The sequence below is a fragment of the Aphelocoma coerulescens genome, chromosome 7 (assembly GCF_041296385.1).
Source record: "Aphelocoma coerulescens isolate FSJ_1873_10779 chromosome 7, UR_Acoe_1.0, whole genome shotgun sequence".
NCBI classification, from domain to species: domain Eukaryota; kingdom Metazoa; phylum Chordata; class Aves; order Passeriformes; family Corvidae; genus Aphelocoma; species Aphelocoma coerulescens.
The window spans coordinates 11914685-11929862 of NC_091021.1; the positions used below are offsets into that span (position 1 = coordinate 11914685).

The following is a 15178-nucleotide window of genomic DNA, read 5'->3' on the forward strand; positions in this document are numbered from 1 at the left end:
TTTAACTCCACTGCCTTCTAAGCTATGGCTTTGGCCTGGACTGTCCAAGGCTAGACTTGCTATCTGAAAGGAGTTGTGGGCAAATGTAAAGCTTCAGAGAGGGGTGTGGTGGGATGATGGACAGGAACAGAATAAATCGTCCTAAGTAGCTGTACTAACATTGTGTGCTGAAGCCAAGTATGAGCCTTTTGTAGTTCTGAAGACGAGTCCAGCAGGCATCAGGAATCTGAGCTGTCCATCACTGTGCATTGAGAGAATCTGCCATGATTCCTGGTTTATGGAAGTATGCAGGACAGGGAAACGCAGTGCTTGGGGAGTGGGGTGAACATACTACAGCAAAATAAGATTTTTTTGGTCAAATCTGAGCACTTAAGTGTTCTCAATCACCTTTTGATATCTCCATTGATGGAGACTCCATAGAGATTGTCCTTCAGCATCTTACTGGACAGCTAAGACAAGGTAGTGTGAATGCTTTTGCCATGTGAGCCAGCCTAGTTCCCTTAAACAGCTCTATCTTCATGTATTACTTTTTCGCAATTATATTTCACAGTACAATAAAAAGACCACACTGCTTTACAATTATCATGATGACACTGGGATGCAGTAAATAAAGTACACCCTAATCAAGGATGTATTCCCACAGAAAGATGACAAAGGACGGTGCCAGATAAACATTTGCAGGACAATAACAAGTTTCTGATTGTAAATACATGCTGGATGTCTTGACACAGAAGCTCATAAAGCTAATTTGGAACAGATAAACTGGTTTGGCAGAGTCTCTCATTTTTTTTCAGAGTATTTTCACAGGCTTTTGTTTTGCTAATTATGTTTAAATATTTTTATTTTGTTCTGATCTTTATAGCCTTAAAATAAAATAGCAACAATGTTTCATATAACTATTTATTTTCAGCTATAGTACATAGGGAAGAGAAAATAAATTATCAATGTGATTCCAGTAGGAGTATTTTATTAAAACATCATGAGTTGAATTCCATTTGGTATCAATGGATACTGACAATACAGCAATAGCAAATGCTGTGAAATTGAAGTATGGCATGCCAGAGTCATCTGTGGGTGTAACACCTCATCCATCAGCAGTTTCCTGAAGGAAGCATTTGGCATTGATGCCTTAGGTTTTAACTTTCATATTCTTCAAAAACTGCCTAGTGTGTAACTCTGAAGTTTCTTGTAGCCTGTTAATTTCTGCTCTCTCATGCCTCTCCAGGCCTGCTCTCCAAGGACACTCAGACCATCCTAAGCCCAAAAAGTATAAACCAAAAGCCTCTAAAGGGGGGTGGCAAGCTTGGGGAAATTACATCATTAACCGAAGCTTTAATTGGAGAATTAACCCTGATGCAAATAAACCAAACTTATAAAAGTGTGAAGAACTTGTGACCTGTCTTCCATCTTGGGGTCCATCTTTGCAATAGCCTCTGGACTCCCCAGGGTGTACCTTTGAAGGCCCTTCAAATAGATACCTACCTTTATTCCCTTATTCTTGTCTAGTCTCTGCTTTTAGGTGGCCACTTCAGGCATCAGCATCCCATTTGTTCAATCCTTTGTTCAGGATTTTGTTACATAAGCTTCCTGGTTACTTGTATATGGAAGAGCGAACTGAAATTATGTTGAGTAGCCACTAGAACTTTTAAAAATAATATTGTTCTCTTTTAGCCGGTGACTGTTTTCATGCATATGACTGTTTTTCAGATGCCAAAAAACCACCAATCATAACTTTGATGTAGTAGGGCCACGCAAGAGCCTTGTTGCAGTTGTGTGCTCACTAAGTTTGTGTAGGTGATATGTTGAGACCCTTCGCAGCAGATAGAACATTTAGGAAAGAAGCAAAAGGCCAAATTCTGTCAGTTGAATTAAGATAATTCTTCTGCTGTGACTGAGAGTAGGATTCATTTCCAGGATTACTGGCTACCAGTTTTGTGATACAGCATCCTGAAGAAATTGCTTCATTATTTGCATGGCTGGGTAAGGATAGGATGGATATTGCTTTGTACAGATACACTGACATGCTCACAAGCATAGGAATGTAACAGGTATTTATATAAACATGCACTGGCACAGAGGTACCTTACAGTCTAAAGGAGTATGATAAATTCATATGTTATTGTCTTCTTTTACTTACAGATCAATGCAATCCGATCGATTGTTCCGAACAAAAGCAATAATGAGATAGTTCTGGTGTTGCAGCAATTTGATAACAGTGTAGACAAGGCTGTTCAAGCTTTCATGGATGGTGAGTACAGTGTACCTTTTTCACTAATGCAGGAGGGATTCAATCACATGCCAAAGTATTCGTTGTCTGTAGTGGCTCAAAATATATTCTGTAGTTCTTCTGAAATCTGATGTGTGGCACTTACTAATTATAAAAGAATTGATCCTCCTGTCTGCATCTTTGCTTCTTCACAGTACGAGATTGACATGGCTGTTCATCTGTTATACCTGACTTTGCCATTTTTGAAGCCATTCTTACTGCAGACCTCCTTCTTTATTTTGCGTGAAAGTTAATGCTTTTAAAGTAAAATGTCAGGAAGTTATTCACTGTTGAAGATACAGTAACTAAGAACAATTTCGGATAGTTCTGAAGCAGATAACCAGGCCCCATAACCCATGAATTTGATGCATACATTGACATTCAAACCTCAATCTGAATTTTGCAAATAGCCTTGACATTTATAATGGCTGAACCAAGACTCCATTGAAAGTTCGAGCCATTTAAACCTGGATCCACGTTTGTATTTTGCGTCATGAGACCATCTCTAATGAAAGGTCACTTGTATTTAAATAACGCTTTCCTCGTAAATATATAAAGTCAAGTATTTTGAACTTTCACCAGAAGAATCTGTGAGAAACCCTTTGTAGAAGTAATGGCATACCATGAGCAAGTCTTTTCAAAATCTCTGTAGCTTGTAAATGATACTAGAAGTTCAGTGGTCTCAAAGGGCCCTGTATATCTTAAAAATGACTCATTTTTGCTATCTCAGCAAGTTGTTTAATTCATGCCTATTTTACTTCAGAATATTTTTGGGTTTGGTTTGGAATAACTTACTAAAATATATCAGCCAAAAAGACTCATCATATACTAGGAATTACCAATATGCAAAAAGCAGATGCAAGCAAACTGGACTATTTATAAATGTATCGAAATTCTTCCATCAGATCTATATGGTTCTGATTCAGGCAGCTGCACAGATAGTTACATTCTGATGGATATATTGAAATTGCTTTTGTCTATGCACACACACAGAGAAAAAGGGAAGTGTGATGCATCTAATTAACAATAATTTTGTTTTCCTGTAATGTATGTCCTGGGGAAGGTAGTGGAGGATTCTTCCATGACTATTCAATAAGTTGCTTTCACTTTATTTTGTCTTAAGTTACCACTGCTTGCTTGTGGCTTATGAATTGTTTCCAGTGGTTCCTCAAAAGGGGAGCTGCTTTCAGAGCTTTTCAGAGTGTCATCACCTGCTGTAAGGAAGAAACAGCGCAAACACAAGCCTTGGAAGAAGCACAATAAAGTCCTGAAGAAAAGCAAACTGTTGTACCTGAGTTCAGATGATCTTTGTTTGAACTTCACCAGTTCATGATTACTGTTCAGAAGTCTTTGTGAGGGAGTATTTGAAAACAGCTAATATTTGTTACTGTCTGAAAAGAGCACAAAAGATACGTATCCATGCAGCTGTCACTGTGGGTAGAATGAGTAATTGAAATGTTTTTTTCAAATGAATGTCAAAAATTGCTAAGATTGAAATAATACTTGCAGAGAAGTCCTGCAATGAAAAACATAGGGGTGGCCATGCTGAATGCAAAGGTTGAGCCACCTCCATGCAGTGCTTCTCTCAGAGGTGCTGCTTGCTGAATCAAGAAATGTTCAAATTTAGTTTCCTATCTTGTTTCTTGGCAATTAGAGTGGCATTTAGGAGATGCCTCTGTTACGAATTTTATTCTATATGTGAAATTTGATTTAAATGAAAGAGGCTTCAAAAGTTTTATTTGCTATGCTAGTGTTTACCTAATGATGCATAATCAGAAGGTCTGTTCAGCTGCTTTGTAGATCTGTTCGAGAAAATATACTAGTGGGTTCAAATGAGGGCTTTGGGATTTGGACAGTTAGTGCATTTCCAATAGGAAGAAACAAAGGTTAGTTGGATGAATCCCTTAAGTAACTCAGCATGCATAGTATTCACAGGGAAGCTGAGGGAAGCAAAGCAAAGACTCCACCAGCCAACAAGGGTGTTGGTTGCTACTGTGAAAACAGTAAACAAAGCTGTCACATGAAATCACATATTTTCAGCAGCATAGAGTAAAATGGGCAGCAAATGTTTATTACTTCATACAGAAACATGGTGCCTGTCAAGAGATGATATACCTTTAGGAGAGAGGATTGTACCTACATGTACATAAGTATGTGTGTAACTAAATATAAATATGTATATAGTTATACACCAAATTGAAGTTGCCTTAGCCTTCTATCTGCATTGTCATGTCATCTAGCAAATAAAACATGGCTTTGATGGATTCCATGCACAATTTAACAAATTGGGCTTAGCACTGCTAACAAGATCCATAATCTTTCCTATTGTGTGTGAGAGGCTTACCAGATCATCTTGGATCTGGTTTATTGTGATAGAAAAGTAATTTTGGTACATCTGAAAACCTCACATGTCTTAGGCTGAATACAAGTTGTCAACTCATGGTGATCTGAAAACAGAAATTCGTCTTAATACTAGTATCAGGATTTCACTGAAAGGAGTGAGAAGAATGGCTGAGTATGAAATCCACTTGGAAAGGCTAATAAATGAGTATTTACTACATTTGTGAAGAGAGGGTAAAGTGATTATTAAATTCAAGCAGAAGACCTTTAACCTGATGGTGATTAAAAATGCTATTGTGGCAGATACTGCCATAGTAGTTTGGATGACAATTCAGACTGCATGAGCATCTATTTTCAGCATTAGACTCCAGGAGAACAAAATGATGATGTTAACTAGAAGGAGAAGAGTTTTCTTCTAGCATGGCAGCAGGCGCTGGTCTGACCAAGGCTATGTCTGCTTTGTTCCATAAATTTATCTAAGCAACTCATTGTGGCTGACAGGCAGAATTTCAAGTATAACTGTAATTACTTTTCAATATAATTTTTTACCATTCTTTTCTGCCTGGCCTAAGTTTACTGCATTTGTGTGATGCAGATTTTATGCAAGAGTCAACAGAATTACTCCTTTGGATGCTACTTAAGTATTTACTTTTTATGCTCTTACGTCTTCTGAAGATGACAGGTAACACTAGAAAATACATGATAAAGATGCCAAAAGTTTTTAAAACTTTCAGATGCTCTAGTGTCAGGGTGGATTATTTCGTGTGCTTAGTGTTCACTCTGGGGTGCTGAGATACTTTCCTTTTCAGGCAAGAGATTTGAGTGTTGATTTTTCTGGGTCTTATGCTAGTGCTTTAAGTTAGGCACACAATCGCTTTGTGCAGTGAAGTCCATAAAAAGCCAGTAGTGCCAAGTAGACCATCCACTGGAAGTAGTGTAATCAAAACAGGTAACTGAGAAGAAGAAAGGCAATAGTGTCCATTTTGTTCTCCCCACATAAGAGAATTCACAACAAATTGAAATGCTCCTCAGCCAGGAAACTAGGAACTGACATGAGCACACTAGTTCTTTCCCATAGCTGAGCTTTTGTTGAAATGTTTTATTTTTCCTTTATCTAGGCAGCGCAACTCAGGTTCTAAAGGAATGGAATATGACAGGGAAAAAGAAGGTAAGAACTTGCTCTTGAAAATCAAGGCATTTAAATCACTTATCAGCTGTCTGTGCTTGAACTGTAGTACTCTTGGTCAGTACTTGGCCTTTTCCAGCATAGGTGACTTAATTCACACCTGCAGACAGTACTTGAAAGCAAATGTGTGTACTGTTTTTGATCCTATTCCTCTGTCACTGTCTCACTAAGCCCAGTGTTCTGAGCGAACTTCTGGGACACCACGTGCATGTACCTGTGTGTGGGAGCCAGACCCTGGACAAGCACAGGACAAATCCCAAAACAGCTCATGTGCAGAAAACACTTTTAATAAGAAATCCTGGATAGTCACAGCCACTTGCAGTGGCTCAATTTACTGATTGTATTTTGAGCTTATAGGATTTGCATTGAGTGATGTCTCTGTTCTTGCAATATTTCCCCATTTAGAACAATAGGAGAAAAAGAAGCAAATCGAAACAGCAGCAAGGCAATAAAGATCCTAAAAACAAGAATGGTGCACCTGAGAAGGCATGTCAAGAGCCTCAGCGAATAAATGACTGTCATGTGAATGGATGCCCTAAGGACAACTCTGGCCGTGGTTCTGCCAATCAGAAAGTGGAAACCACTTCTCTTGACAACAAAGGCTCGGGATTTGCAGGGTCGGCACTGGACTGTCCAGAAATCAGAGGTCAGTTCATCTGACAGAGAGCATCTTTTCAACTGGCAGAAGCCAAGCCTTCTTCGGCATAAAGATCGTGGTATTTTTATTGCCATGAAGATGTTGTAGAGATGTTTTTGTGAAAAATAATGCACAGAACTCTTTAAAGTCATGCCAGTAGATCTGTATCTGCACACTATTCATCTTGCAATATGTTTCCTTGCAAAATGTCTTTCTCCTCCCAGAGACAGCCCAGCTGATACAGAATATTACAGGTTGACCTATAGAAGAATGCAGGGTTAGAAAATGGCTTGAGTGTCAAATTGTTAACAAAAGGATAAGTCCCTTGTGTGGGGCAAAGATATCTGAACACTATGAGCTTGTGGTGTATTACTGGATTTCTTTATTGCTTAGTCCAAACTAGTCCATTTTTCATTTTTCTCACCTTCCCTACATACTCTAGTCACAGTAGATCTCCACTGGCTTTCCCTAGCCGGGAAGGGAGGGCCTTTGTGGTGTGGAAGGCACTCTGATAGCCCTTTAGTACATGCTCTTAGTTTCTCATGGGGTCTAGTTACCATTTCTGAAACCAGGAGGGGCAGTAACAGAGGAAGTTCTTCCTCACTGTGGTAGATACAGAGTTAGGATTACAGCAACATCAGTGTGAACAGACTTGCTCCTCTGGGGCAGAACCTTTGTGAAAGCTTTTGCCTACAAATTCATAAAGCTCATATTTAATTGTTGTCAGTACTGGTAGTGTTCTTCCAGCTCTTCACATTTCAGACATCTACCAGGCCTGGATTATTGCTGCTGTTAGTATTTTCTTCCTGTGTCTTAAGAACTTTCCTTGAAATCCCTTTTTCCATGGTTGCAAATACAGCTCTTAAACCCCATTTTAAAGGAATGTGCCAAAGTGATAATTGTCCTGAAATTAATTACCTGCTGCTTTCAGATGACTTTGGTGGTGCCAGCCTCTGGTCGATTAAATGAAGACTATGCAACCTGTAGCAGCCAAACAAACTACTTACCAAGAAATTTTGTCCTAATAATTTGATGCCTCGCAAAGGACCAGAGATGCACTCCCTGCCCTTGCTAGACTCCCACTTAACTTTGGATAAAATATTCCATAAGCCAGAAAATTCTGCATTTCTATAATACTAAAAGCATTTTTGCCACTTATTTTGCAAGACACAAACGTTTGTGGTATAAATCAGACTTCTTAGAGTGGCATTTTTTGAAATGCTACATGCATGAATAAAGATATATAGACTTAATTGCATATGCATGGAGAGTGTTTTCTAGGGGGTAGAGAATGCAAGACGAGTACCCATGCTGTTAGTGATTTTTTTCTGGGTCATTGGGATTGAGTCCTGCTTTTTTCTCTTTGAAACAGTTAAGACTTAGTTGTACATATAAAGGACAAAAAGTATCTTGAAATTTTTCTTTGCTTTTGCAAGTGGCAAATGAGAAATTACCATAGCTTTTACAATTCTTTTTCAACTTATATACATCTGCCCTGTTTCAATAACAAGGGGAAGAGAGAGCTTTCCAAAAAAAGGACAGAAAAGAAAGGAAACAGAGAGAAAGGAAAACCTGTAACTTTAATATTCGAGTTTTCCTTACATAGTAAAATAATTTCCTGGCAAAATTTTTAGTAGAGAGAAGGAAATAATTTCTTCTTAACTCTCAGTTGCACTAGTATCCTTTTCTTTGCAGTCAATATAATAACTACTTTCTTAGGGTCAAAAGCCACCTATATTCATATTGTTACATTTGTGCTGAAGTGATCAGGATCCTTCAGGGGCCAGCAGCTGTGCCCTTGTGGTTTCTGAGCAAGTCATGCAGACTCTTCTAAAGCAGTATGAAATGCTGAAGTGAGTCCAAAGTGCACCTGTTTCATACTGCTCTCTCTTGTGTTGTTGTAATCTCCTTTGTATTATCCTTGTCTGGCTTGTTTGTTTTGGTTCCTTCCCTATCAGATGAATGTTACTGTAGTCATTTCACCATCTCCTTCAGAGGCGTCACAGCTTAGAAGGATGATAGGTGTCTGTTTAGAGTCCCTAATACTTTCTTCCCCAGGAGGAACATGAGGTTGAAGCTTTGCTTATTCCAACTCCAAGTCTGTGAGGACTCCCAGAGCCATAAAATCCTGGCAGCCTGGAAGGGATTTCAGGAGCCAGAAGGGAGGATGCAGCATTTCTCCATAGAAAATTAGGGGGGAAAACATACAGCTATTGCCTTTAGTTCAGGTCTGCTTATTTCTTGCCATTATTCCATCTTTCTTTTTCTTAGACATCTTTAGTTGCTGTTACTCTTTCTGTGCATGGCCTTGTAAAGAAGCAGTGTGAATGCACTGAAAGGATATTTAGTGCTGCCTTGCCATGCTATTGCTTTTGCAGGGACCTGGGTAAAATCAGATCCTGATCTCTTCCCTACTTATTTTCCATGTAGGAAAATTTTTAATGAATCTTTCAAACTTCTGTTGATATCTCAGGGGACTTTTTTTTCTTTCAGCCAAAGAATCTATGAGGTTCACTTGATTTGAAAGGTGTTGAATGGTAAGCTGCTGCAAAAAGATAAACCACTCTTTTTGAAGATGGCAGCACATTTCAAAGCAAGTTAATCTGGGCTGTTGCCATTACTGGCAGGTGTGGTCATACTTGACTGTTAATACAGTGGATACCACACGATAGACTGGGGCTGAAGCTCCAAGCCACCACATACTGAACCATGTAACAGTTTACTTGCAGCTACTATTATCCAGACTTTTGACTTCTCTTGTAGGTGTTTGACAGAGACTTTGTCCCTAGATTTTGTTATGCACATGTCTTAGCTGGTGCAAGTCTTCAGAGACTTGCTGCAGACTTTCTCCATCTATTTTTAATTGTGTTGATTGTCTTCAGTCAAATTTGAAAGTTCAGCTGCAGCATACAAAACTACTGTTCGCTAGCCTATGTTGGTCATCTTTCTGCTGGGTTTCAAAGTAGGTCATGTAGTTTTGGAAGAAACAGAATCAAAGTACATTGCATTGATGATCAAGAAGTTTAATTTAGAGTGTAATCGTTGTTCTAGGTGACTTTCTTTAGGCAAAAAGCTGTCAAGTTTGTAATTTTTCTTGACAAGTGTACCAAAGCTGCTAATTAAACACAGTAAAAACAATTATGCACTTTAACAACGAATTTCAAAAGATCCAACCTTACGGACAGAACCCAAAAGCCTTTATACCTATAACCTTTATAGGTTAGCTGATAGAATGCTGGCTTCTAATTACTTCTTAGTTTAGTAGCAAGGGCAGCCTCAACTGAGAGCAGAAAGCCTTGATTTATAAAGAATTTTCTGCCTGCATTAGTGAGATGCAGCCAGGGTTGAACAGGGTTAGTGGCAGTTCTCTCACAGGAGAATTCCTCACTGTGTGCAAGACTGGCATCAACATCGAACCTTTGATGTGTTCAGAGGGCTGCATTACTGGTGTTTCTTGCTTTCACAGATTCACAGGTTTCTTTGACTTCTTTCAATACTTTCTTACATACTGTTTTATGCAATATACCTTTTCTGTTTTCAGACTCACTTTTTAAAGCCCTTAAAAGCTGGTTTAAAATGTGAGCACTGATGTTCCTCCTTGTTCCTCTGGTGTTACGTGATTGCCATGAAAACATACCAACATGCACTTTACACCTGTCCTAATGCCCAGCCAGGGCACAAAGAAGTCACTAGTTGATATGCTGCACCTGTCCATGTGATATCCCTCAATCCCAGCAGTGTTTATCCCATTCCATGGGCTGTAATCCAGCTGTTAATCTGACAAGACTCTTTTCTCCAGACACCACACATCATCAGTTGCATAAAGTGATTATTAAAAAGCATCTTCAGAATGAACAATCATTCATTCATCGAAGTGAGTACAAAGATTAGAAAAATGAGTTAACACAACAAACCATTTCCTGTGCTTCCTTAACTAAAATTCACAGTGGCAGTAACAGCTAGCCTTGCCTGTCAGTTTTCACAGTCATTCTTTGGCTGCTTGTTCCTCTGCTGTGATGCTGATATCTTAAATCCCTTTGGAGTCTTGGAAAGAGGAAACCAGGTTGTCTTGTGGCAGCCAAACAGGCTCAGGCATTGTTATCTTATCCCTCTGAAGCTGTGGAACCCAGGAGCCTAATCTTTGACATAGTTCCATTTCCTGCTTGGTTCCTCTTAGCAGCAGCTTTTGATAGAAATCTGTAGTCAGGCAAGGTAAGTATTTCAGGTAGGAATGTTTAATCAGTGCTTTTAAAATGTTAATAAAATTAGGAATATTTTTTGTGTGCTATATATGTGTGTATATATATATCAACATTAAAGTCTCATGCTTTCTGTAGAGGACTTCCTCTCTAGTTCTGATCTGAAATATTTGGGCAAATACTATAATTGATAGTATGCTTTTTATTTTACGATTTTTCATATTGGCATGAAAGAGTTGGGCTTTTTTAATTAGTTTTTCTTTTATACACTGTTGAAATATAGAAGTGTTCCAATTAGTGTTTAATTACCAAAACAGTTTCATTTTTTTTCAAAGCTCTCTGAGGTTCTAGAGAATGTGTGCCAGTGAGAACACCCTATACACCATGAGTATATAGTCATAAAGTCATTCTGGCTTAACAGTAAGGCTTCATACCTTTCTTCATCTTATAACTCCCTGTTTTCTTCCTTAATGCTTTCTTGCAGACAGAGAACGAGAACGCCAGAGAGCATCTGTGGAATTAAACCCAAAGACTATGAATGGAGTACAACAGCCAGAACCCCTTCAGTCATCAGTTCAACTCCAGTGTAACCTAGGCAGGCCAAAGTCAAAATCTTCCTCAGTTAAATCACCCAATGCGTCAACCCAACTTGAAACAAAGACAGATGACTCAGTCAAAAAAAGAGGTAAATTGGATCTCTGGTTGCTGTGTTCTGAGGTTATAAAACAGCTGAGGCCTCTAGGAAAAAAATTGTGAATTCACGTAAGTTAGAGATGTGTTGGAAAATAAGAGTAGAATTTTAACAAAATGAGTAAAACTATTTATGGTCTATTTAATATCATATTAAACAAAATTTAAACTAAATCATTTGAACTAATAATGCATTTCTAATATTTATTTGATTTGGGGGATGTGTTTCAGCAAACATGTTTAGAAACCCAAGAGCACTAGGGAGGGACTATGGGAAGGTCGGATTTATGGACTTCAGTAGAAAAACCACTTCATCCTAATCTGGGCAAATAACATGTTGAACTATTCCTGGTGCCTCATTCAGAAAAACTAAAACCAACTTTATGATTTCCATGCAATTTTTGTTTTCTGTTTTAGGGCCAAACATTGAAAAATCAGTAAAAGACTTGCAGCGTTGCACTGTTTCTCTAACCAGATATCGTGTGATGATCAAAGAGGAAGTGGATAATTCAGTGAAGAAGATCAAAGCTGCTTTTGCAGAATTACACAGCTGGTAGGTAAATCAGCTTCAGAGATCCATCAGCTCCACCTAGAAATGGGACTAATTAAGCCACTGGCATTAGTGGGGAGGGGTCACTTAACACCCTCTTTGTTTGCAGCATTTGGTTTCATAAAAAAAAACCAACATGGTGCCATTAGGTAATGACACTCGTCACCAACCAGGAAGTAATATATGCATTTATTGTATACAGACATAAAGTGCTTTGAAAAAAAACTCAGGTTTTTTTTACTCCTAAATTATCCATCTTGACCTAATTCTTCTGTATCAGATTCAGTAGCAACATATATGAGCAAATGAAAGCTGTTCTAAGTATCCTGTCTGGGATTTTCTGAAGTCTCTTTTACCTTCTTTAAATCTCTTCTTTCTATACTGCATCTTTGATCTTATCTTCTCTGGCAGACAGTCCTTTACTGTCTCTTCATGTCCCATCATCTTTGCTTCTTATCCTACCATTGTTCTCTTAACTTTCCCTCATAGTTTCTTCTAACAAAGTTAGAAGAATGTAAGTTTCCCATACATCATCTTATTTCCAATTCGCATCTCTAGTTCATTCTTTTCCCTCACTCTTTTATGTTTTTTTTTTTTCTGTTATAATTTTGAATACTCCTGATCTTCAGCATGTATACCTATGCCCTTTGAAAAGTTATGGCAGAAATAATTGCTGTAGTAGCAAGTTGCATGTTTGTTATATTCTTGTCATGGAAAAGTATTTTCTGCTTTGAGTTTCACTCGGCCTTGGTTAAGCATAGATGTCATATAAAACCTATGCATTAGACAGTGATGAAGTAAATAGAAGAAATCTATTAAAGAAATAGACTAAATCTGTTAAAATGTACAATACTTGGTTTCAAATCACAGAAGAGTGAAAAACCTTTCCCCTTTAATTCATCCACAGTATTTGTCAGTATTTTTATGACCGTATTTTATAAAAGAGCAGTAGTATTGGCAGGGGTTTGTTAACTTTAGACTTCAGTGGTGTATTCAATGGCTTCAAAGAGGCATCTAAAGTAACTTTAGGGCCACTTGGGCTCCCGTCTGTATGGGCAAAAAATCCAAGTGCTACTGAGCTGATTTTGGGGAGGTTTCTGTTTCACTGAGCCCCCAGTGTACTTTACTGTATAGCAGGGAGAGCTACATTTCTGTCTCTCCAGTGAATATGAGCTGTGATCACCAGTTGTACTAAACTGTGTAACATTGTCAGGATTGTTCTGGAGCCATCACAGTGATTTTTGCTTATGAACTTAAATGTAGTAATAAGATTGTTGAGATGGAAAAATTGAGCAAAGTTCATCAACTTCTTGCACCATTTTTTGGTAGTTCTCTGAGGGGACCATTCCTCTGAGAAAACTGTAGTTGGATTTCATTTGCTGTGTAGTTCACACTCACTTTTTTTATTTTTGGTAGCAGTTAAAAATACCTTACATCACGTCTCACCTTGGTTGCAGGCAGTCACAGGCAATTCAGTCTTTAAGCAGTTGTCACTCTGGTCATGGAACAGACTTAAATTTCTGTCATGATCTAAAAGTGCAGGGAGGTAGTAAGTTCAGAACTGAATTGCTTCATTTTTCATGTACTCATACTTTAGCTTGAAAAACAGTGAAGTGTATTGCCTAATACAAAAATACCCCAAAAGAGTCTGTAAATGCACGTACTTAAAATGATGAAAATAGCCTGGACAACATTTTAATAGGCTTCATTTCATTTTGCCTCCTACCAGCTTCAGGGCCTAAATTACTGAAGTGGAGTCTGCTGGAAGCTCTAGAATGTAACAGATCTGTGGTCTGAATATTTGTGCCTCAGCATAACATTGCAACGAGGACAGCACAATGTCAGGAGGATGATTATGGAAATCTCAGTGCTGGCTTTGTTGCTTTTGGCAGCTCAGAAGTCTAACATTAAGGTTTTTCTTCAAATGAATGAAGGGGATTTTTTGACTAAACAGAAAGCTGCATGACTTAACACCTTCTTTGCTAAAATTAAAGAGAGTTTTGTGATATTTCATATGATCTTGTGGCCTAAACTTTGAAAAAGATGGGCACAGCTGTTTTAATGCCTTGTTTCCAAAAACTCCCTGACAACTGCTGTAGATTTACTGAATTTGGGTAGAAATCACCCAAGCCAGTGATACATACGGCTTCAGACCTCATACAGGGATCACATCATATTCCTGAGCTGCACAGTTTAGTGGGTGTTATTTACATGGGAGTTTCCTTGCTCCAGAACTGAACAAAATATCCCTAGTGCTAGCAGGAGAATAAGGTATTAAGTGGACATATTTATTACCCTCCTTGGGCATGGAGTTTCACAAGCTGACACAGTCAACTTGTCTGTCATGGAAAAATTAAGGAATTCAGCTAACTGTCACTCACAGAATGCTATGGAGTAACCAAAGCAAGGGTATGCTGTCAGGTCCCCATTGTGATAGTGGTTCCAAAGCTTTTTCCAAGTTCCTCTCCCAGTTGCTGCTGGAGTGTGGACTGGTTGAGACGGACAGTAGATACAACAGCCACCAAGTGTTGTCTGTGTTCAGAACTGCCAGGAATACTGGAATGGGCTCAATACTGTAACCCCTTCCTGTTACACACAGCTGTCACCACCTAAAGGATTTTAGTGAAGCTAAATGAAGTCAGAAGCTTTTATCTTGCATTGCAGCTGAATGCTGAAACACAGAATTAGTTTGTCTCTTTTGGGTTTATTTTTCTTCCTTTGGTAATAGGATAAAAGACCACTTTTGTGTCCTTTTTTGCATTTACTGTCAAGGTCAGAATCAAAATTGCATTGCAAGAGTCAGTAATATTTTTGACTTTCTGATGATCTGTTTTGGTTTTCTAAATCTTTTCATGATTTTACCAATCACAGAAAGAATGAAGCATGCAAAGATAATAGCATGTATCTTCCTCCTACCTCCAGACAGTAAATGAAACCATTATCATGGAGGTAAATGAATAGCGCATGTGGCCTAAGATGTCCTGAAGCTTCAGCAGAAAGATTCACAAGAACTTTTCCTTTTAGCAGCAGAAACTATTGAGTGATAGCTGCCAGTGAAACTCCATGTTTCTTTCTAGCTCAGTATTTCACAGCTTGACTTAACCAATGAAGGGAAGTTACTCCTGAACATGTTCAGTAGGTATGCTATGCTGCTGTTTAAAAAGTCACCTACCTGGCAAAATAGTGCACACCCTCCCACAATCTAAAAAACAGTGCTAGGGAGCAGATGTGCTGTGAACTGCTGTAAAAGCTTGGCAGAAAAGCGCAATGCTTACTTCAGTTTTGACTTTCTAGTAAAATGGGGCTAATA

General features: G+C 38.5%; 1 protein-coding gene across 6 annotated transcripts in view; it reads left to right on the forward strand.

The window, feature by feature from the left end:
- Positions 1 to 15178, forward strand: part of SPATS2L (spermatogenesis associated serine rich 2 like) — a 116514-nt gene that overhangs the window by 81777 nt on the left and 19559 nt on the right. For all 6 annotated transcript variants that reach the window (XM_069022113.1, XM_069022114.1, XM_069022115.1 and 3 more), the window contains 5 exons: positions 2140 to 2248; positions 5725 to 5774; positions 6198 to 6438; positions 11113 to 11313; positions 11736 to 11871. In XM_069022113.1, coding sequence (XP_068878214.1) covers positions 2140 to 2248; positions 5725 to 5774; positions 6198 to 6438; positions 11113 to 11313; positions 11736 to 11871 — 737 coding nt within the window. The remainder of the gene's footprint in view (positions 1 to 2139; positions 2249 to 5724; positions 5775 to 6197; positions 6439 to 11112; positions 11314 to 11735; positions 11872 to 15178) is intronic.